This window comes from Chiloscyllium punctatum, chromosome 7, assembly GCF_047496795.1.
Source record: "Chiloscyllium punctatum isolate Juve2018m chromosome 7, sChiPun1.3, whole genome shotgun sequence".
In the NCBI taxonomy this organism is placed as follows: Eukaryota; Metazoa; Chordata; class Chondrichthyes; order Orectolobiformes; family Hemiscylliidae; genus Chiloscyllium; species Chiloscyllium punctatum.
The window spans coordinates 134,286,505-134,308,575 of NC_092745.1; the positions used below are offsets into that span (position 1 = coordinate 134,286,505).

The 22,071-nt window shown below is 45.5% G+C and overlaps 1 protein-coding gene across 2 annotated transcripts in view; it reads left to right on the forward strand.

The window, feature by feature from the left end:
* henmt1 (HEN methyltransferase 1) overlaps positions 1-22,071 on the forward strand; it is a 105,469-nt gene that overhangs the window by 10,156 nt on the left and 73,242 nt on the right. For both annotated transcript variants that reach the window (XM_072574906.1, XM_072574907.1), the window contains exon 2: positions 21,368-21,486. In XM_072574906.1, the coding sequence (XP_072431007.1) occupies positions 21,400-21,486 (87 nt within the window). In that variant the 5' untranslated portion in view covers positions 21,368-21,399. The remainder of the gene's footprint in view (positions 1-21,367; positions 21,487-22,071) is intronic.

Sequence of the window (22,071 nt, forward strand, 5' to 3'; positions counted from 1 at the left end):
ACATCATCGATGTATTATTCTATGTACTTCTAAATATATGCTGAGAAATATTCTTCACATGCGCTGGATAAAACCTCAGTTTACATCAGAATATATATTGACAAATTTCTAAATATACAATGGAAAATACTCATAAGTATAAGATGGGAAACACAGCAAAATATGCTGGGAAAAACCATATTTCACACTGAGATATACCCCTGAATAAAAACTGGGAAACACCACAAAATACATCTAAAATCCATCTGTTCAGCATTGCTCTGTGACGTCCTGTTTGGGTTTCATCATGGCCACTTAGTTCCTCACCTCATTCCAGCCTTTGTTAAAACAGGCTTTCCTGATTAATGTTCCTCGGATGCTACGTGACCTGCTGTGCTTTTCCAGTGCCACACTTTTCAACTCTGACTCTCCAGCATCTGCAGTCCCCACTTTCTCCTTTGTTCAAACATGGACAAAAGAGCTGAATTCCAGAGGTGAGGTGAGAGTGACAGCCCTTGATATCATGGCTGCAGTTGACCAAGTGTGGCATCAAGGAGCACAAGCAAAACTGGCAGAGGGTAACAGTGGGCAAACTCTCCACTGATTGGAGTCACACACGGCACTGAGAAAATGGTTGTCTCTGTTGGAGGTCAGTCATTTTAACTCTGGGCAGTTCTGCAGGAGTTCTTCAAGATAGTGCCCTAAGCTCAACCATCTTTAGCTGCTTCACCAATGGCCTTTGTTCCATCATAAGGCCAGAAAAGGGGATATTTGCCGATGGTTGCACAATGTTCAGCACCATTCATGACGACTCATACTGAAGCAGTTCAAATGCAACAAGATCTGGACAATATACAGACTTAGGCTGAAAGCAGCTGAAAATGTGTTGCTGGAAAAGCGCAGCAAGTCAGGCAGCATCCAAAGAAGAGGAGAATTGACGTTTCGGGCATCAGCCCTTCTTCAGGAATGAGGAAAGTGTGTCCAGCAGGCTAAGATAAAAGGTAGGGAGGAGGGACTTGGGGGAGGGGCGTTGGGAATGCGATAGGTGGAGGGAGGTCAAGGTGAGGGTGATAGGCTGGAGTGGGGTGGGGGCGGAGAGGTCAGGAAGAAGATTGCAGGTTAGAAAGCTCCCTCCACCTATCGCATTCCCAACGCCCCTCCCCCAAGTCCCTCCTCCCTACCTTTTATCTTAGCCTGCTGGACACACTTTCCTCATTCCTGAAGAAGGGCTGATGCCCGAAACGTCGATTCTCCTCTTCTTTGGATGCTGCCTGACCTGCTGCGCTTTTCCAGCAACACATTTTCAGCTCTGATCTCCAGCATCTGCAGTCCTCACTTTCTCCTCCTTAGGCTGAAAGCAGCAAGTCACATTCACACCTCACAAATGCCAAGTAATGACCATCTGCAATAAAACAAAATCGAACCACTGCCCCATGACATTCAATAGTGTCAGCAATCTTGAATCCATCATCCTGAAAACCAGGCTTCCAAGAGTTACCTTGCGTGTCTCTGGTTGGCCTGTCCTGTAATGGTAAGTTAGTTGCATTGATGATGTTACCCCGCATGCTAATGAAATGTCTGCATGATAACCCAGCATTTGGTGAGCTAACCAGTTTCCTCGCCTACAACACGATCTGCAGATCTTTGCAAAAACCACAAAGCCACTACAAGAGTTGCATCAGAGCTTAAGAACCCTGCAATAAGTAAGTCATCTGATTCCCTAAAGCCTGTTCACATTCTACAAGACACAGTTAGGAGTGTCGAGAGTGTGGTGCTGGTAAAGTACAGCAGGTCAGGCAGCATCCAAGTAGCAGGCGAATCAAAGTGGGCATAAGCTCTTCATCAGGAATTAGGAGTTAGGAGTGTGGTAGAATACTCCCCACTTGCTTGGATGGGTGTAGCTCCAAAAATAGTTGAGAAGCCTGACACCATCTAAGGTAAAACAGTCCACTTGATTGGCATTACATCCACAAGCATCCACTGCTGCCTCCACCGATACTCAGTAGCAGCACTATATACTATCTTCAAGATGCATTGCAGAAATTCACCAAAGATCCTTAGACAGCACCTTCCAGATCCACAACCACTTCCATCAGAAGGACATGAGCAGCAAGTACAAGGGAACTCCATCCCATGCAAGTTATTTTCCAAGTCATCTGCCATTCTGACTTCGAAAAATATTGCTATTTTTTCACTGTCTCTGCAATCAGAATCTTGGAATTCCTTCAGTAAGAGCATAGTGGGTCAACCTACAGGCCATGGACTGCAGTGGTTCAAGAAGGCAGCCCACCATCACCTTCTCGAGGGCAACTAGAGACAGGCAATAAATACTGGCCAGCCAGTGACGCCCAACTTCCACAACTGAAGAAAAAAATGTACTCTTGTATATAGATTATCAAGCTCTGGGGATTTGTCAGCCTTCAATCCCATCAAATTATCCAATGCATTTTTCTATTTAATTTTCTTACTCTTCAAATTAAATAATTAAAAGATATGAAGCTATTGTAGGAAACTGGTTTTGCAATTGTTAAATGGCAGAGCAGGCCTGAGGGGCCAAATGGCTTATTCCGTTCCTGTTTTCTTTAGAACATAGAACATAGAACATAGAAGAATACAGCGCAGTACAGGCCCTTCAGCCCTCGATGTTGCGCCGATCAAAGCCCACCTAACCTACACTAACCCACTATCCTCCATATACCTATCCAATGCCCGCTTAAATACCCATAAAGAGGGAGAGTCCACTACTGCTACTGGCAGGGCATTCCATGAACTTACGACTCGCTGAGTAAAGAACCTACCCCTAACATCAGTCCTATATCTAACCCCCCTTAATTTAAAGCTATGCCCCCTTGTAATAGCTGACTCCATACGTGGAAAAAGGTTCTCACTGTCAACCCTATCTAACCCCCTAATCATCTTGTACACCTCTATCAAATCACCCCTAAACCTTCTTTTCTCCAATGAAAACAACCCCAAGTGCCTCAGCCTTTCCTCATAGGAATTTCCTACCATACCAGGCAACATCCTGGTAAACTTCCTCTGCACCCGTTCCAGTGCCTCCACATCCTTCCTATAGTATGGCGACCAAAACTGCACACAATATTCCAGATGCGGCCGCACCAGAGTCTTATACAACTGCAGCATGACCTCAGGACTCCGGAACTCAATTCCTCTACCAATAAAAGCCAGTACGCCATATGCCTTCTTCACTGCACTATTTACCTGGGTGGCAACTTTCAGAGATCTGTGTACATGGACACCAAGATCCCTCTGCTCTTCCACACTACCAAGTAGTCTACCATTAGCCCAGTAATCCATCTTTTTATTACTCTTACCAAAGTGAATCACTTCACACTTAGCTACATTGAACTCCATTTGCAACCTTTCTGCCCAGCTCTGCAGCTTCTCTATATCCCGCTGTAACCTGCCATATCCTTCCTCACTGTCTACAACTCCTCCGACTTTCGTATCATCCGCAAACTTGCTCACCCAACCTTCTAACCCTTCCTCCAGGTCATTTATAAAAATGACAAACAGCAATGGTCCCAAAACAGATCCTTGCGGAACACTGCTAGTGACGGCACTCCAAGATGAACCTTTGCCATCAACTACTACCCTCTGTCTTCTTCCAGAGAGCCAATTCCTAATCCAAACCTCCAACTCACCCTCAATGCCATATCTCTGTATTTTCTGCAGTAGCCTACCATGGGGGACCTTATCAAACGCCTTACTAAAATCCATATATACCACATCTACCGCTTTCCCCTCATCTACCTCCTTAGTCACCTTCTCAAAGAATTCAATAAGGTTTGTGAGGCACGACCTGCCCTTCACAAAACCATGCTGACTATCCTTGATCACATCATTCTTATCCAGATGTGCATAAATCCTATCCCTTACAATTCTCTCTAAGACTTTGCCCACAACAGAAGTGAGACTCACTGGCCTATAGTTACTAGGATTATCCCTGCTCCCCTTCTTGAACAAGGGAACCACGTTTGCTAGCCTCCAGTCCTCTGGCACTACTCCTGTCGACAAAGAGGACACAAAAATCAAGGCCAATGGCTCTGCAATCTCCTCCCTTGCTTCCCAGAGAATCCTAGGATAAATGCCATCAGGCCCAGGGGACTTATCTATTTTCACCCTTGCCAGAATTTCCAACACCTCTTCTCTACATATCTCAAAGCCATCCATTCTACTTATTCGTGCCTCAGTATTCATATCGACAACAATGTCCTGTTCCTGAGTGAATACTGACGAAAAGTATTCATTCAGCGCCTCCCCAATCTCTTCAGCCTCCACACGCAACTTCCCATTACTATCCTTGATTGGACCTATTCCTTCCCTAGTCATTCTTTTATTCCTAACATACCTATAGAAAGCCTTAGGGTTTTCCCTAATCCTACCAACTAAGGACCTTTCATGTCCCCTCCTTGCTGCTCTTAGCTCTCTCTTCAGGTCCTTCCGGGCTACCTTATAACTCTCAATTGCCCCTATTGAACCTTCACGCCTCATCTTTACAAAGGCCGCCCTCTTCCATTTAACAAGGGATTCCAACTCCTTATTAAACCACGGCTCCCTCACACGACCCTTTCCTCCCTGCCTGATAGGTACGTACTTATCAAGGACACTCAATAGTTGCTCCTTGAACAAGTTCCACATATCAATTACGCTCTTGCCTTGGAATCTACTTTTCCAATCCACACATCCTAAGTCATGCCTCAATGCATCATAATTTCCCTGCCCCCAGCTATAACTCTTGCCCTGTAGTACACACTTATCCCTCTCCATCACTAGAGTAAAAATCACCGAATTGTGGTCACTGTCCCCAAAGTGCTCACCTACCTCTAGTTCTAATACCTGGCCTGGTTCGTTACCCAGAACCAAATCCAGTATGGCCTCACCTCTTGTTGGCTTATCTACATATTGTGTCAGGAAACTCTCCTGCACACATTGCACAAACACTGACCCATCTAACGAACTTGAGCTATAGCTTTCCCAATCAATATCAGGAAAGTTAAAGTCTCCCATAACAATCACCCTATTACTGTCACTCTTCTCCTGAATCATCTTCGCAATCCTTTCTTCAACGATTCTAGGACTATTAGGAGGCCTGTAAAAGACTCCTAACAGGGTGACCTCACCTCTCCTATTCCTAACCTCAACCCAAACTACCTCAGATGGCAAATCTTCGTCCATCTTCCTTTCCACCGCTGTAATACTATCTTTGACAAGCAAAGCCACACCCCCCCCCCTCTTTTGCCCCCACCTCTGACCCTACTAAAACATTTAAACCCTGGAACCTGCAACAGCCAATCTTGTCCCTGATCTAGCCACGTCTCTGTAATAGCCACAACATCGAAGTCCCAGGTACCAACCCACGCTGCGAGTTCACCTACCTTATTTCGTATACTTCTGGCATTAAAGTATACACACTTCAAGCCACTCTTCTGTTTACAGGCACCCTCTAAGATTGATGCCATATTCCTAACCTCCCTACACTCCAGGTCCTGCACCCTAAAGCTACAGTCTGGGTTCCCATGCCCCTGCAGAGTTAGTTTAAACCCCCCCCAAGTGCACTAGCAAACCTCCCCCCAAGGATACTGGTGCCCCTCAGGTTCAGGTGCAGACCATCCTGTTTATAGAGGTCCCACCTTGCCCAGAAAGAACCCCAGTTATCCAAGTACCGAAATCCCTCCCTCCTGCACCATCCCTGTAGCCACGCATTTAACTCTTCTCTCTCCCTATTCCTCGACTCTCTATCACGTGGCACGGGTAACAAACCAGAGACAACAACTCTGTTCGTTCTAACTCAGCTTCCAACCTAGCTCCCTAAAAGCCTGTCTAACATCCTCAGCACTCCTCCTACCTATGTCATTGGTGCCAATATGGACCACGACTTCAGGCTGCTCCCCCTCCCCCTTAAGGACCCGGAAAACACGATCAGAGACATCACGTACCCTTGCACCTGGGAGGCAACATACCAAACGTGAGTCTCTCTCGTTCCCACAAAACCGCCTATCTGTGCCCCGAACTATCGAGTCCCCAATTATTATTGCTCTGCTCTTCTCCACCCTTCCCTTCTGAGTAGTGGGGACAGGCTCCGTGCCAGAGGCCTGAGCCCCGTTACTTACCCCTGGTAAGTCGTCCCCCCCACAAGTATCCAAAACGGTATACTTGTTCTTGAGGGGAACGACCACAGGGGGTCCCTGCACTGGCTGCTTCCTCCCAGTCCCCCTCACTGTCACCCATCTATCTGCCATCTTTGGAGTTACTACTTCCCTATAGCTCCGATCTATGACCCCCTCTGCCTCCCGAATGATCCGAAGTTCATCCAACTCCAGCTCCAGTTCCCTAACACGGTCTTGGAGGAGCTGGAGATGGGTGCACTTCCTGCAAGTGTAATCAGCAGGGACGTCCATGGCATCCCTCACCTCATACATGTTGCAGGAGGAACATTGCACTGCCTTCACTGCCATCCCTCTAAAGCTAACCTTTAATTTAAACAAAAAACTGGGTCTAAAGAATACAACAAGCAAAATTCGGCACTTACCTCCTTACCACAACGGATCTTATTATTAGGTTAGAGGAGGAGGGCGGGTGGGAGGCACTACCTCCGTAGTGCCTCGGGTTCTTCAGCTGCGCGCTTTTAAAGGGGAAACAAACCTACCCAGGTAAGCTTACGCTCTACCTGCTTCCGGGTCTCGGCTGCCTCTCTGGTCGTCGTCACTTCCCCCTGCTGCTCCCGCTCTTTCTGTGAAGAGAGTGAAAAAAAAACACCGCTGCCCGCTACCGGTAAGTACTTTTAAAACAAACAGTCTTACCTTAGCTGCTGCTCGCAATCAAAATGCTTTAGTGTTATAAATCAGATCTGAGGGAGAGCTTTTTTTACACAGTGAGTGGTAATGACTGCTTCAGTAACTGACTGCTGAGGAGGGTGGTGGAAGCAGAAGACAAAGACTGGTTCCAAAAGGAAACATGATGGGCCCTTGTGGGAAATCTACTTGCAGGGCTATGGATATTCATGCATTTGCTTTTCAAACAAGCATCGTGCAAATCTGCTTTTGCCCCCACACCTTTTCACACTATTTTTATGCATTTAATCATCCAATGCTTTCTTGAATGCCTCAATTGAACCAGCCTCCACCACATTTCCAGGCAATATATTCCATACTCAGCCTACTCACTGTGCTCACATTTTTCTCACATCACCCTTTTGTTTTTGCACATCACTTTAAATCTATGCCCTCTGTTCTTATACCTTTTACAAGCAGGACCCTATCCTATCCAGCTTGCTCAAGATTTTGGAAATCTCTATTAAATCTGCTCTCAGCGTCCTACGCTCCAAGGAAAACGGTCCCAACTTTTACAATCTATACTCGTAACTTAAGTTTCTTGTTCCTGGAACCTTTTTATAAATTGTTTCTGCATTCTCTATGATGTTTTCACATCTTACCTCTAGAGTGGTGCCCTCAATCGTATACAGTACTCCAGCTGCAGTCAAACAGGTGTCTTAGACAAATTCAAAATCACCTCATTGCTCTTAGAGTCATCATGGAGACAGACTCTTCGGTCCAACCTGTCCATGCTGACCAGATATCCCAACTGAATGTAGTCCCACCTGCCAGCACAAGGCCCATATCCCTCCAACCCTTCCTATTCATATACCTATCCAAATGCCTCTTAAATGTTGCAATTGTACCAGCCTCCACCACTTTCTCTGGCAGCTCATTCCATACACGTACCACCCTCCGTGTGAAAAAGTTGCCCCGTAGGTCTCTTTTATATCTTTCCTCTCTCACCCTAAACCTATTTCAGCTATTACAAGGGGGCATAGCTTTAAATTAAGGGGGGGTAGATATAGGACTGATGTTAGGGGTAGGTTCTTCACTCAGCGAGTCGTAAGTTCATGGAATGCCCTGCCAGTAGCAGTGGTGGACTCTCCCTCTTTATGGGTATTTAAGCGGGCATTGGATAGGTATATGGAGGATAGTGGGTTAGTGTAGGTTAGGTGGGCTTTGATCGGCGCAACATCGAGGGCCGAAGGGCCTGTACTGCGCTGTATTCTTCTATGTTCTATGCCCTCTAGTTCTGGACTCCCCGACCCCAGGGAAAAGACTTTGCCTATTTATCCTATCCATGCCCCTCATAATTTTGTAAACCTCTATAAGGTTACCCCTCAGCCTCCGACACTCCGGGGAAAATAGCCCCAGCCTGTTCAGCCTCTCCCTGTAGCTCAGATCCTCCAACCCTGGCAACATCCTTGTAAATCTTTTCTGAACCCTTTCAAGTTTCACAACATTTTTCCGATAGGAAGGAGACCAAAATTGCACGCAATATTCCAACAATGGCCTAACCAATGTCCTGTACAGCCGCAACATGACCTCCCATCTCCTGTACTCAGTACTTTGACCAATAAAAGAAAGCATACCAAATGCCTTCTTCACTATCCTATGACTCAACTTTCAAGGAGTTATGAATCTGCAGTCCAAGCAACTTTGTTCAGCAACACTCGGTAGGCCCTTACCATTATGTGTATAAATCCTGCTAAGATTTGCTTTCCCAAAATGCAGCATCTCTCATTTATCTGAATTAAACTCCATCTGCCACTTCTCAGCCCATTGGTCCATCTGGTCAAGATCCCGTTGTAATCTGAGGTAACCTTCGCTGTCTACTACACCTCCAATTTTGATGTCATCTGCAAACTTATTAACTGTACCTCTTAGGCTCGCATCCAAATCATTTATGTAAATGTTAAAAAGTGGAGGACCCAGCATCGATTCTTGTGTCACTCCTCTGGTCACAGGCCTCCAGTCTGAAAAACAACCCTCCTATAGCTCAGCAAGCAAACCTACACCCTAAACCTCAACCTGAGTTACAAACCTTGCAACAACCCTCCATCACCACCCTCTGTCTTCTAACTTTGAGCTAGTTCTGTATCCAAATGGCTAGTTCTTCCTGTATTCCGTGAGAACTACCGTTGCTGACCAGTCTCCCATGGGGAACTTTGTCGAATGCCTTACTGATGTCAATACAGATCACATCTACTGCTCTGCCCTCATCAATCCCCTATGTTACCCTTTGTTACATCTTCGAAAAACTCAATCAAGTTTGTGAGACATGATTTCCCAAGTACAAAGCCATGTTGACTATCCCTAATCAGTCTCTGCCTTTCCAAATACATGTACATCCTGTCCCTCAGGATTCCCTCCAACAACTTGTCCACCACCGACATCAGGCTCAGTGGTCTATAATTCCCTGGCTTGTCCTTACCACCCTTCTTAAACAGTGGCACCACGTTAGCCATCCTCACCTATGCCTATCGATGATACAAATATCTCAGCAAGAGGCCCAGCAATTACTTCACTAGCTTCCCACAAAATTCTAGGGTACACCTGGTCAGGTCCTGGGGATTTATCCACCTTTATCCACCTATATCAAGACATCCAGCACTTTGGAAGGTGTCACCATCTATTTTCCTACATTCTATATCTTCCATATCCCTCTTAAGTACACTCCTACTGCCTTTATAGTTTTCTAAGGATTCACTCTTGTCCTCCCTTTTTTAATAAAGTTGAGAACACAACACAAAATTAACTTCTCTCTTCACCTGTCCTGCTACCTTTAATGATCTGTGCATGCTTACACCGAGAGAGGATGGGAGAGGTTGAGACTGAGAGTCCTTCATGGTAGCCTAAGCTGGTGCAGGAATCGAACACACGCTGTTGACATTACTCTGCATTGCAAACCAGCCATTCAGCCACCTGAAATAACTGACTCCTTATGTCATGACTAATGCTATTGTGAACATTTTTTTCTTATTGTTACGCAACAGGCCACATCCCGTCAAAACATTTCAAGAAAGTAGCCCAGACCCCATCTAACCCTCTGATTATCTTATATGTCTCAATTAAATCACGTCTTCTCTTTAACAAAAACAGCCTCAAATCCCTCAGCCTTTCCTCATAAGACCTTCCCTCCATACCAGGCAACATCCTGTTAAGTCTCCTCTGAACCTTTTCCAATGCTTCCACATCCTTCCTATAATGCGGTGACCCAGAACTGTATGCGATACTCAGTGTGGTCGCAACAGGGTTTTGTACAGCTGCAACGTGACCTCATGGCTCCAAAACTCAATCCCCCGACATGTAAAGATAACATACTTATGCCTTCTTAACAACCCTATCAACCTCTGTGGCAACTTTGAGGGATTTATGTACATGGACACCGAGATCTGTCTGCTCATCCAAGCTACCAAGATATCATAAGCCCAGCACTCTGTAGTCCTTGCAAAGTGAATTAACTCATACTTTTCCACATTAAACACCATTCACCACCTCTCAGCCCAGCTCTGCAGTTTACCTTTGTCCATTTGTAACCCGCAACATCCTTTCATACTGTCCACAACTCTACTGACTTTAGTGTCATCTGCAAATTGTACTAAGCCATCCTTCTTCGCCCTCATCCAGGTCATTTATACAAAATGACAAACAGCAGTGGCCCCAAAACAGATCCTTGCAGTATACCACTAGTAACTGAACTCCAGGATGAACATTTCCCATCAACCACCACCCTCTGTCTTCTTACAACTAGCCAATTTCTGATCCAAACCGCTAAAGTACCCTCAATCCCATTCCTATGTATTTTGTGGTCGACCACGTCGGAGGGGAAATTGCGGTCTTTGAAGAAGGAGGCCATTTGAGTTGTTTGGTAGTGGAATTGGTCCTCCTGGGAGCAGATGCAGCGGAGGCAGAGGAATTGGGAATATGGGATGGCGGTTTTACAGGGGGCAGGGTGGGAGGAAGTGTAATCTAGGTAGCTGTGGGAGTCGGTCGGTTTGTAGTAAATGTCTGTGTTGAGTCGGTCGCCCGAGATAGAAATGGAGAGGTCTAGGAAGGGGAGGGAGGAGTCTGAGACAGTCCTGGTAAACTTGAGGTCGGGGTGGAAGGTGTTAGTAAAGTAGATGAATTGTTCAACCTCCTCGTGGGAGCACGAGGTAGTGCCAATACAATCATCGATGTAGCGGAGGAAAAGGTGGGGGGTGGTGCCAGTGTAGCTGCGGAAAATGGACTGTTCCACATATCCAACGAAGAGGCAGGCATAGCTGGGGCCCATGCGGGTGCCCATGGCTACTCCTTTGGTTTGGAGGAAGTGGGAGGATTGGAAGGAGAGATAGGTATTCCTGATGAAGGGCTTTTGCCCGAAACATCGATTTCGAAGCTACTTGGATGCTGCCTGAACTGCTGTGCTCTTCCAGCACCACGAATCCAGAATAGGGTTAGGGCCTGCTGTGTTTTTCCAGCACCACATTTTTCAACTCTGGTACTCCAGCATCTGCAGTCCTCACTTTCTCCTATGTATTTTGTGCAATAGCCTGGCTTCCCAGTGCTTTTCTTAACCCACCAACTCTGATTTCACATGGCCTACTTTATTGCAGTGAAAACAGTGGAGCTTTTTAACTTCTGTTTCCCCTTCAAGGGTTTCTTTTTTACCTGTGGTAAGTTATCTTTCGGATCTTCACCGAGACTTACCTTTCCCTTTCCAGGTGAGGATTTCTCTTTTTTCCCCCAAATTCTACCTCTCACTAATTGAAATTGATTTTGGAAGCCGAACTTTGATTTACGGACCAACTCATAACCATCAGCCATTTCAGCTCCTAATCTTACTGTTTTGACTCTCTGCTCTTCCATTGTGGTTCTCACTACTTCTGAAAGTGAATTTTTGAACTCCTGTCGAAGTGCCAATTTCTTTTCTGCACTGTTCTGCTTTTAATTGTAATTCATACTGTTTCATTTCTGTTGTCCTTTCCTTGTCTTTTGCTTCATTTTCAATTGAAATTTAGCCAACTCTAAAGATTCTGATGGGGTTTCCGGCAAATTTAAATGTTGACCTATTGCTTTAATTATCTCTCTTTTCCTCATGGAAGGAGACGGCTCCAACTTCAGTTTGTCTGCTAATTCCAGCAGTTTGGCCTTAATCGCCTTTTGCAAACCCCCCCAAAGTCACTTATTCCGCTTTCAGAAAATGTTTGGTGACTGAAAGAACCATTGCTATCCCAAGCGCTGTTTAAACCAAACAAATTCAAAACCGGGAACAAACAGGGACACTTTCAAGTCCTTCAAACCCGACAACCCTAATCCCAATTTGGAATTACAGAACAAATCCCAGATGACCCCCAATCTGTTATGGACCAGGCCAGACCCCCTCAAAACATTTCTAGAATGTAGCCCAGACCCTAACTTTGCTAGTTGTTTTAAGCAGGTATAACTGGGATATTCAGGAGAGATGCAGCTGGTCAAATCGCTAAGTTTTAAATAGAACAGAATTTTTATCTACAAGATTACCGAATGAAACACAAACAAAAGAGAATAGAATACTGACTAATTTAACTTAGCCAAAAACACAACAGACCATCCCCACTTAATGATGCCATTCCTAATACTTGCAACAATTCTCATAAACACCCCTTGGCACAAAAGATGAAATCAAACACAGGGTCCTACAGACGAGATGTCAGAGAGGATCAGCAAGGATCTGCTTCTTTCATGTAGTTGTTTCTTGGATCAGCAGCCTCAAAACTGCCTGACTGCTTTCAGTGAATAGCCAGACCAAACCAGAGAAAAAACTGAGCTGGGAGAACTGGCCACTCCCCTTTCATTGTACAAATTTTTCTAAAACTTGAAAGCCTTTTGCCTGAAGCAGAATCTGTTAGCTGTAACCAAATTGGCCCTAAAATCCATCCAACTTAGACTTTTACGACCTCCCTGGGGAAAATAAAAGCCAAGGACAACATAATCTTTTTAAAGAAACATCGTCATCACATATTTCATTTATCATTCATTGATTCATGTGGGTGTCGTTGGCTAGGCCAGCATTCGTTGCCCATCCCTCATTGCCTAAATGGCAATTTAGAGACATTGCTGGTTGCCTAGAGTCATGTAGACCAGACCAGTTTTGTTGCCTACAGGGCATTAGTGAGCCAGATGGCTTTTTCCATCAGTCGGCAATGGATTCTTGATCATCATTCGACTTTTTGTTCTAGATATTATTGGACTTAAATTCCTCATAACATTACCTGGGTTTCCAGATTATTAGTCTAGCGATAACAGCACTAGGCCATCACCTCCTGATTAAGAAGCCGAGGGCTGTGGTAGCTCTGGGAGCCAGTTCTGAGGGACTGTGGTGGCAGCGGCACTGAGTTGCAACAGAGTCGCTGCTGAGAAGTGACTCAGGAGAATTCTGCGAGGAGTCAGCTCAGTCACCAGCAGTTGCCCAGGAGTGAATAAAAGGGAGGCAACATCTACTGGGAGTGGCCCTTTTCAGAAGGCAGCTTTACTATGGAAGTGCTGCTTGTGATTTAAGTGTGGTCTTTGGTGAATACAGTGCTTCGGTGACAAGGGTGATCAGCAACGAGGTAAGGGCAAGATATGATTCTGTTCTTGGTCTTACTGTGAAAGGGCAAAGATGCCAGTTAGGCAGTAGTGTGCATCTGCCACATGTAGGAGACCAAGGTGCTATTTAGTGTTCGTGACAACTATATCTGAAGAAGTGTAACAAGATGCAGATCCTCACAGTCTACATGGTTTGGTTGGAGAGCCAGTTGGAGACACTAAGGAACAAACGGGGCAGAGAGTGTGATCGACATTAGTTACAGTGATATGGCCACACCACAGGTTCATAGAACATATAGAACATAGAACATTACAGCGCAGTACAGGCCCTTTGGCCCTTGATGTTGCGCAGCCCTGTCATACTAATCTGAAGCCCATCCCACCTACACTATTCCATGTACGTCCATATGCCTGTCCAATGACAACTTAATGCACTTAACTTGGCGAATCTACAACTGTTGCAGGCAAAGCATTCCATATCCTTACTACTCTCTGAGTAGAGAAGTTACCTCTGATATCTATCTCCCCTCACTTTAAAGTTGTGTCCCCTCGTGTTTGCCGTCCCCATACTTGGAAAAAGGCTCTCCCTGTCCACCCTATCTAACCCTCTGATTATCTTGTATGTCTCTATTATGTCACCTCTCAACCTTCTTCTCTCTAACGAGAACAGCCTGAAGGTTCTTAGCCTTTCCTTCTAAGATATTCCTTCCATACCAGGCAACATCCTAGTAAATCTCCTCTGCACCCTTTCCAAAGCTTCCACATTCTTCTTATAATGCGGTGACCAGAATTGTACACTATACTCCAAGTGTGACCATACCAGAGGTTCAGTAAGGTAGATAGGTGACTGTCAGGAGAGGTAGGCAGGTAGTGCAGGATTCTCCTGTGGCTATTCCCTTCTCAAACAGGTATACTGTTTTGGAAACTTGCAGGAGGCTAGCCTCTCAGGGGAGTACAACTGCAGCTAAGCCTGTGGCATCATGTCTGGCTCAGCTGGAGAGACCAGGTTGGGCAAATGCCAAGCGAATGTTAGTGGTATGGGACAGAGGGGCACAGACAGGCATTTCTGTGGCTGCGATCGTGACTCCAGGATGTTTTTTTGCCTTACTGGTGCCAGGATCGAAGATGTCTCTGATCAGTTACACGAAATACTTAAGGGGGAGGGTGAGCAGACAGAGCTTGTTGTACATATCGAAAGAAAAAAGGAATTAGATCCTGAGGACTGATTATAGGGAGTTAGGCAGAAGGTTAAAATGTAGGACCTCAAAGTTGTAGTTTCTGGACTAGTTCCAGTGCAATGTGTTAGCAAGAGTAGGAATAGGAGGATTGGCAGATGTGTGTGGCTTGAGAGCTGGTGCATGGGGCAGATTCAGATTCATATCCTTGGATCCTTGGTGTCGGAGAAATTTGTCCAATAAATTAGAGATCACAAAGCACAGTTTGAAGTGAAATTGACAAACAGTTTATTAGTATGGCGATATTACGGAAGAGAAATTTTCTAAGCTGAAACAGCACAGACGGTCTGCCCAGGCAGTTGAGAAGTCTCTTCCCCGACCTGAAGATGAAGCCAATTTTTATAATAATCCTTTACAATTTTGACAGAGTGGCGAGGAGAGAAGGTGGAGTGAAGTGAGGGCTGCCAGGAAGGTTACAGCTTAATTTATTTTTGGGCAATTGCTAAACCTGAGATACTACACGTGTAGTATCTCCCTCCAGCCTCCCCCCACCCCCACCCCCACCCCCACCCCCACCCCTCTAACTGGAAGAAAAAGACTCTGTAAGGTAAGGCTTTTATTTTTCTCTTTATCTTTTTTTAGATTAGATTACATTACAGTGTGGAAACAGGCCCCTTGGCCCAACAAGTCCACACCTACCCCCCGAAGCGCAACCCACCCATACCCCTACATTTACCCCTTACCTAACACTACGGGCAATTTAGCATGGCCACTTCACCTGACCTGCACATCTTTGGACTGTGGGAGGAAACTGGAGCACCCGGAGGAAACCCACGCAGACACGGGGAGAACGTGCAAATTCCACACAGTCAGTCGCCTGAGGCAGGAGTTGAACCCGGGTCTCTGGCGCTGTGAGGCAGCAGTGCTAACCACTGTGCCACCGTGCCGCCCACTTTCTTTTTCATATATTTAAGTGCATTGTTTGGTTTTAGTTAGTTCATATAAAGCTAAGCTAAGCTTACTGGCAGGGGACCTCAGACCTGTGGCATGTGCCTCTTGCTTGATGTGTCTGACATTCCTGACTCTTACACTTGCAAGGAGTGTGTCCAGCTGCAGCCCTTGTTTGACTGCATGACAGCTCTGGAGCTTCGCATGAACTCACTGGGGAGCATCCGCGATGTTGAGGAGGTCGTAGATAGCAAGTTTAGTGAACTGGTCACACCGCAGGTTAGAATTGCTGAGGGAGACCATGAACGGGTGACCAAAAGACAGAAAAAGAGTAGGAAGGCAGTGCAGGTGTCCCCTGCGGTCACCTCCCTCCAAAACAGGTATACCATTTTGGATACTGTTGGGGGAGATGGTTCACTAGGGGAGTGCAGCAGTTGCCAGGATCATGGCCCCGTGGCGGGCACTGCTGTTCAGAAGGGCGGGAAAAAGACTCGTAGGGCCATAGTTAGAGGGGATTCTATTGTGAGGAGAGTAGATACACAGTTCTGTGATCGAAAACGGGATTCCTGGATGGTATGTTGCCTCCCAGGTGCTCAGGTCAGGGATGTCACCGATCAGCTGCAGAGCATTCTAAAAGAGGAAGGTGAACAGCCAGTTGTCTTGGTGCATATAGACACCAACGATATAAGTAGAAAAGGAGATGGGGTCCTGAAAGAAGAATTCAGGGAGCTAGGAGAAAAGTTCAAGAGGAGGACCTCAAAGGTAGTCATCTCGGGATTACTACCAGTGCCACGTGCTAGCCAGCATAGAAATGAAAAAATAGGCAGGATGAACACGTGGCTTGAGAAATGGTGTAGGAGGGAGGGGTTCAGATTTGTTGGACATTGCAACCGATTCTGGGGAAGGTGGGACTATTACAAAGTGGACAGTCTACATCTGAACCAGAGCGGAATCAATGTCCTTGGAGGAGTTTTTGCTACTGTTGGAGAGGTTTTAAACTAACGTGGCAGGGGGCTGGGGACCAGAAGATAAAGCAAGTAGGCAGCGAGGTGGAGACTGGAGATTGTAAGAATCATGAAGATAGCATTAATAAAGGGAAGAGTAGGCAAAGAGCAGATGAGCACAAAAAAACTGGTGGCCTGAAATGCATCCACTTTAATGCAAGGAGCATAGCATGTAAGGCAGATGAACTCAGGGCTTGGATTGGTGCCTGGGATTAGATTCCCTTCCATGTGGAAACAAGCCCTTCGGCCCACCAAGTCCACACCGACCCTCCGAAGAACAACCCACCCAGACCTATTCCCATACATTTACCCCTGCGCCTAACAGTACGGGCAACTCACCTAACCTGCACATATTTGGGCTATGGGAGGAAACTGTAGCACCCGGAGGAAACCCACGCAGACACGGAGAGAATGTGCAAAGTCCACAACAGACAGTTGTCTGAGGCGGGAATTGAACGCGGGTCCTTGGTGCTGTGAGGCAGCAGTGCTAACCACTGAGCCACCATGCCGCCCATGTTATTGTATGTCGTTATTGCAATCACAGAGACTTGGTTGAAGGAAGGGCATGATGATTGGCAATTAAATGTTCCAGGATATAGATGCTTCAGACAGGACAGGGAGGGAAGTAAAAGTGGGGGGGAGTTGCATTGCTGGTCAAGGACAATATCACAGCTGTGCTAAAGGAGCATACTGTGGAGGTCTTGGGTAGTAAGGCACTATGGGTAGAGCTGAGAAATAAGAAGGGTGCAGTTACACTGTTGGGGCTGTATTACAGACCTCCCAACAATGAGTGTGAGGTAGAAGAACAAATGGGACAGAATTTGTAAGAAGTGTCCAGGAAAGTTTTCTACAGCAATATGTAAGTACTGCTGACAAGGGAAGGAGCCATATTGGACCTAGTGCTGGGGAATGAGCCAGGACAGGTGGTAGAAGTTGCGATGGGGGATTTCTTTGGGAACAATGTATGCCTTCTTAACAGCACTATCAGCCTGAGTGGCAACTTTCAGGGATCTATGTACACAGACTCCAAGATCCCTCTGCACATTCACACGACCAAGAATCTTTCCATTGACCCAGTACTCTGCCTTACTGTTATTCTTCCCAAAGTGCATCACCTCACATTTAGCTGCATTGAACTCCATTTGCCACCTCTCAGCCCAATCCTGCAGTTTATCCAAGTCCCCCTGCAACCTGTAACATTCTTCCAAACTGTCCACTATTCCACCGACTTTATTGACGTCCGCAAATTTACTAATCCATCCACCTATGCCTGTGTCTAAGTCACTTATAAAAATGACAAACAGCAGTGCTACCAAAACAGATCCTTGGGGCACACCACTAGTAACCGGAATACAAGCTGAATATTTTCCAATAACCACCACTTGCTGCCTTCTTTCAGAAAGAAGTTTCTAATCCAAACTGCTAAATCATGCTCAATACATGCCTCTGCATTTTCTCCAACAGCCTACTATGTGGAACCTTATCAAAGGCTTTACTGAAGTCCATGTATACCATGTCAACTGCCCTACCCTCATCTACATGCTTGGTCACCTTCTCAAAAAACTCAGTGAGGTTTGTGAGACACGACATGCCCTTGATGAAACCATGTTGACTATCTGAAATCAAATTGTTGCTTGCTAGATGGCTATAAATCTTATCTCTTACAATCCTTTCCAAAACCTTTCCTACAACACAAGTAAGGCTCACTGGTCTATAATTACCTGAGTCATCTCTACTGCCCTTCTTGAACAAGTGCACAACATTTGCAATCCTCCAGTCCTCTGGTACTAAACCTGTCGACAATGGCAATGCAAATATCAAAGCCAAAGGCTCTGCTATCTCCTCCCTAGCTTCCCATTGAATCCTCGGATAAATCCCATCCAGCCCAGGGGACTTCTCTACTTTCATCCTTCTAGAATTGATAACACCTGTTCATAACTAACCTCGATCCTTTCTAGTCTAATACCTTTACCTCACTCTTCTCCTCTACAACATTCTCATTTTCCTGAGTGAGAAATGTTCGTTTGGCACCTGTCTGATCTCCACAGGGTCCACACTCAACTTCCCATTTCTGTCTTTGACTGGCCCTATTCCTACCCTGGTCATCCTTTTATTCCTCATATATCTATAGAAAGCTTTAGGGTTCTCCTTTATTCTATTTGCTAAAGACTGCTCGTGTCCTTTCTTTGCTCTTCTTAACTCTCTCTTTAAATCCTTCCTAGCTGATCTGTAACTCTCCATCGCCTTGTCTGAACCATCTTGCATCATCAACACATAAGCATCCTTCTCTGCTTAACAAGAGATGCAATTTCTGTAGTGAACCACGGTTCCCGTACCTTATCACTTCCTCCCTGCCTGACATGACATACCTATCAAGGACACACAATATCTGTTCCTTAAACCAGCTCCAATTTACCATTGTCTGCATCCCCTGCATTTTGCTATCCCATTCTATGCATCCTAATTCTTGCATAATCATATTATAATTGCCCTTGCCCCATTGATAACTCTTGACCTGTGGCATCTACCTATCCCTTTCCATCGCTAAACTAAATGTAACTGAGGGGTTGAGGGTGTAGGTTTGCTCTCTGAGCTATAGGTTTGATATCCAGATGTTTCATTACCTGGCTAGGTAACATCATCAGTGGCGACCTCCAAGTGAAGTGAAGCTGTTGTTTCCTGCTTTCTATTTATATCTCGCTCCTGGATGGGGTTCCTGGGGTTTGTGGTGATGTCATTTCCTGTTCGTTTCCTGAGGGGTTGATAGATGGCATCTAGATCTATGCGTTTGTTTATGGCGTTGTGGTTGGAGTGCCAAGCCTCTAGGAATTCTCTGGCATGTCTTTGCTTAACCTGTCCCAGGATAGATGTGTTGTCCCAGTCGAAACGGTTGTTTTTTTCATCCATGTGTAGGGCTACGAGGGAGAGAGGGTCATGTCTTTTTGTGGCTAGCTGGTGTTCATGTATCCTGGTGGCTAACTTTCTTCCTGTTTGTCCTATGTAGTATTTGTGGCAGTCCTTGCACGGAATTTTGTAGATGACGTTGGTTTTGTCCATGGGTTGTACTGGGTCTTTTAAGTTTGTTAGTTTTTGTTTGAGAGTGTTGGTGGGTTTGTGTGCTACTAGGATTCCGAGCGGTCTTAGTAATCTGGCTGTCATTTCTGAAACTTCTTTGATGTATGATAAGGTGGTTAGGGTTTCTGGCTGTGTTTGGTCTGCTTGTCGTGGTTTGTTCTTGAGGAATCTGTGCACTATTATTTAGGTATCCGTTCTTCTTGAATATGTTGTATAGGTGGTTCTCCTCTGTTTTCTGAAGTTCGTCTTTGCTGCAGTGTGTGGTGGCTCGTTGGAAAGTGTTCTAATACAGCTTCGTTTGTGTGTGTTGGGATGGTTGCTGGTGTAGTTAAGTATTTGGTCAGTGTTTGTCGGTTTTCTGTATTCGCAGGTTTGTAGTTCTCCTTTGTCCTTTCTTTCGACTGTGACGTCCAGGAATGCGAGTTTGTTGTCGGTTTCTTCCTCCTTGGTGAACTGTATGCCTGTGAGGGTGTTGTTGATGATGTTAAATGTCTCTTCTATCTTGTTTCGTTTTGTGATGACAAAAGACCCAGTATAACCCATGGACAAAACCAACGTCATCTACAAAATTCCATGCAAGGTCTGCCACAAACACTACATAGGACAAACAGGAAGAAAGTTAGCCACCAGGATACACGTGCACCAGCTAGCCACAAAAAGACACGACCCTCTCTCCCTCGTAGCCCTACACATGGATGAAAAAAACCACCATTTCGACTGGGACAACACATCTATCCTGGGACAGGCTAAGCAAAGACATGCCAGAGAATTCCTAAAGGCCTGGCACTCCAACCATAACGCCATAAACAAACGCATAGATCTAGATGCCATAGAACATAGAACATAGAACAATACAGCACAGAACAGGCCCTTCGGCCCACGATGTTGTGCCGAACTTCTATCCTAGATTAAGCACCCATCCATGTACCTATCCAAATGCCGCTTAAAGGTCGCCAATGAATCTGACTCTACCACTCCCTCGGGCAGCGCATTCCATGCCCCCACCACTCTCTGGGTAAAGAACCCACCCCTGACATCTCCCCTATACCTTCCACCCTTCACCTTAAATTTATGTCCCCTTGTAACACTCTGTTGTACCCGGGGAAACCCCTCATCTATCAACCCCTCAGAAAACGAATAGGAAATGACATCATCACAAACCCCAGGAACCCCATCCAGGAGAAAAATATAAATAGAAAGCAGGAGACAACAGTTTCGCTTCACTTGGAGGTCACCACTGATGATGTTACCTGGCCAGGTAATGAAACATCTGGATATCAAACCTACACCCTAAACCTCAACCTGAGCTACACACCTTCACAAACCTTGCATAAATGTAACTGAAGTATGGTTACTGTCTCCAAAGTGCTCACCTACCACTGAATCAAACACTGGCCTGGTTCATTACCAAGCACCAGATCCAGTGTGGCCTCCCCTCTTGTCAGGAAACCTTCCTGTACTCATTAGACAAAAATGTACCAGATGTACCAGATCCCATCCGCCAATGACATCTCATGTGCCCTCCTGGCTCTTCGTAGCTCTCTCTTTCGGTCTTTGCTGGCTAACTTGTAATTCTTAAATGCCCTAACTGAGCCTTCACATCTCATCCTAACCTAAGTCGCCTTCTTCCTTTTGACAATAGATTCAACGTCCTTAGTAAATCACGGCTCCCGCGCTCGACAACCTCCTCCCTGCCTGTTAGTTACACACTTATCAAGGACACGTAGTAGCTGTAGTGACTGCCTGACCTTGAATCTGACTTATATTTGGATGTTTGGCTAATGTGATTAAACAGGTTTTTCAACAAACTCTGATAGAAGCAGAAGGATGGAGACTATAACCTTCAACCCACCGTTGTACAAGCAGAGACATCAGCTGGTCTTTGAACTTGTAGAGAAATATAAGGCAAGGAAAGTAAGTAGAGAACCACATAATGTGGGAAATGCTTAATATCGTTGTAGAATGCAAAACGTCATATTGACTAAAATTGTTATAAATTCTGGTTAAGTGAATGTAGCATGCTTGATTTAAACACAAAGGTTTCGATTTTTAAAGCAAAAAAAATCATTCATGGGCTGGGGCATCACTGGCTGGATCGGTGTTTTTTACCCTTGTCTAATTGCCTAAGAGTGCAATTAGTTAAAGGTTGTTGTAGGTTTGGAATCACATGTAGGTCAAACAGGTATGGACAGATCTCCTTCCCTAAAGGGCATTAGTGAACTAAATGGGCTTTTACAATAATCAACAGTTGCTAATATTCCAGATTTTTAAAATTGAAATCAAATTTTACCATCTACCATGGCAGGTTTCAAACTCATATCCCCAGAACATTGGCCTGGACTTCTAGATTGCTTATCTAGTGTTTTACCATTATGCCACCCCCTCCACTGTGGCCTCATGGAAGCCAAATTGAATAATACTGAGTAGGTTATTGTAAAGTGCTTACTTTCGAGCACTGTTGATGATTCCTTCCATCACTTTACCAATGATCAGGGGTAT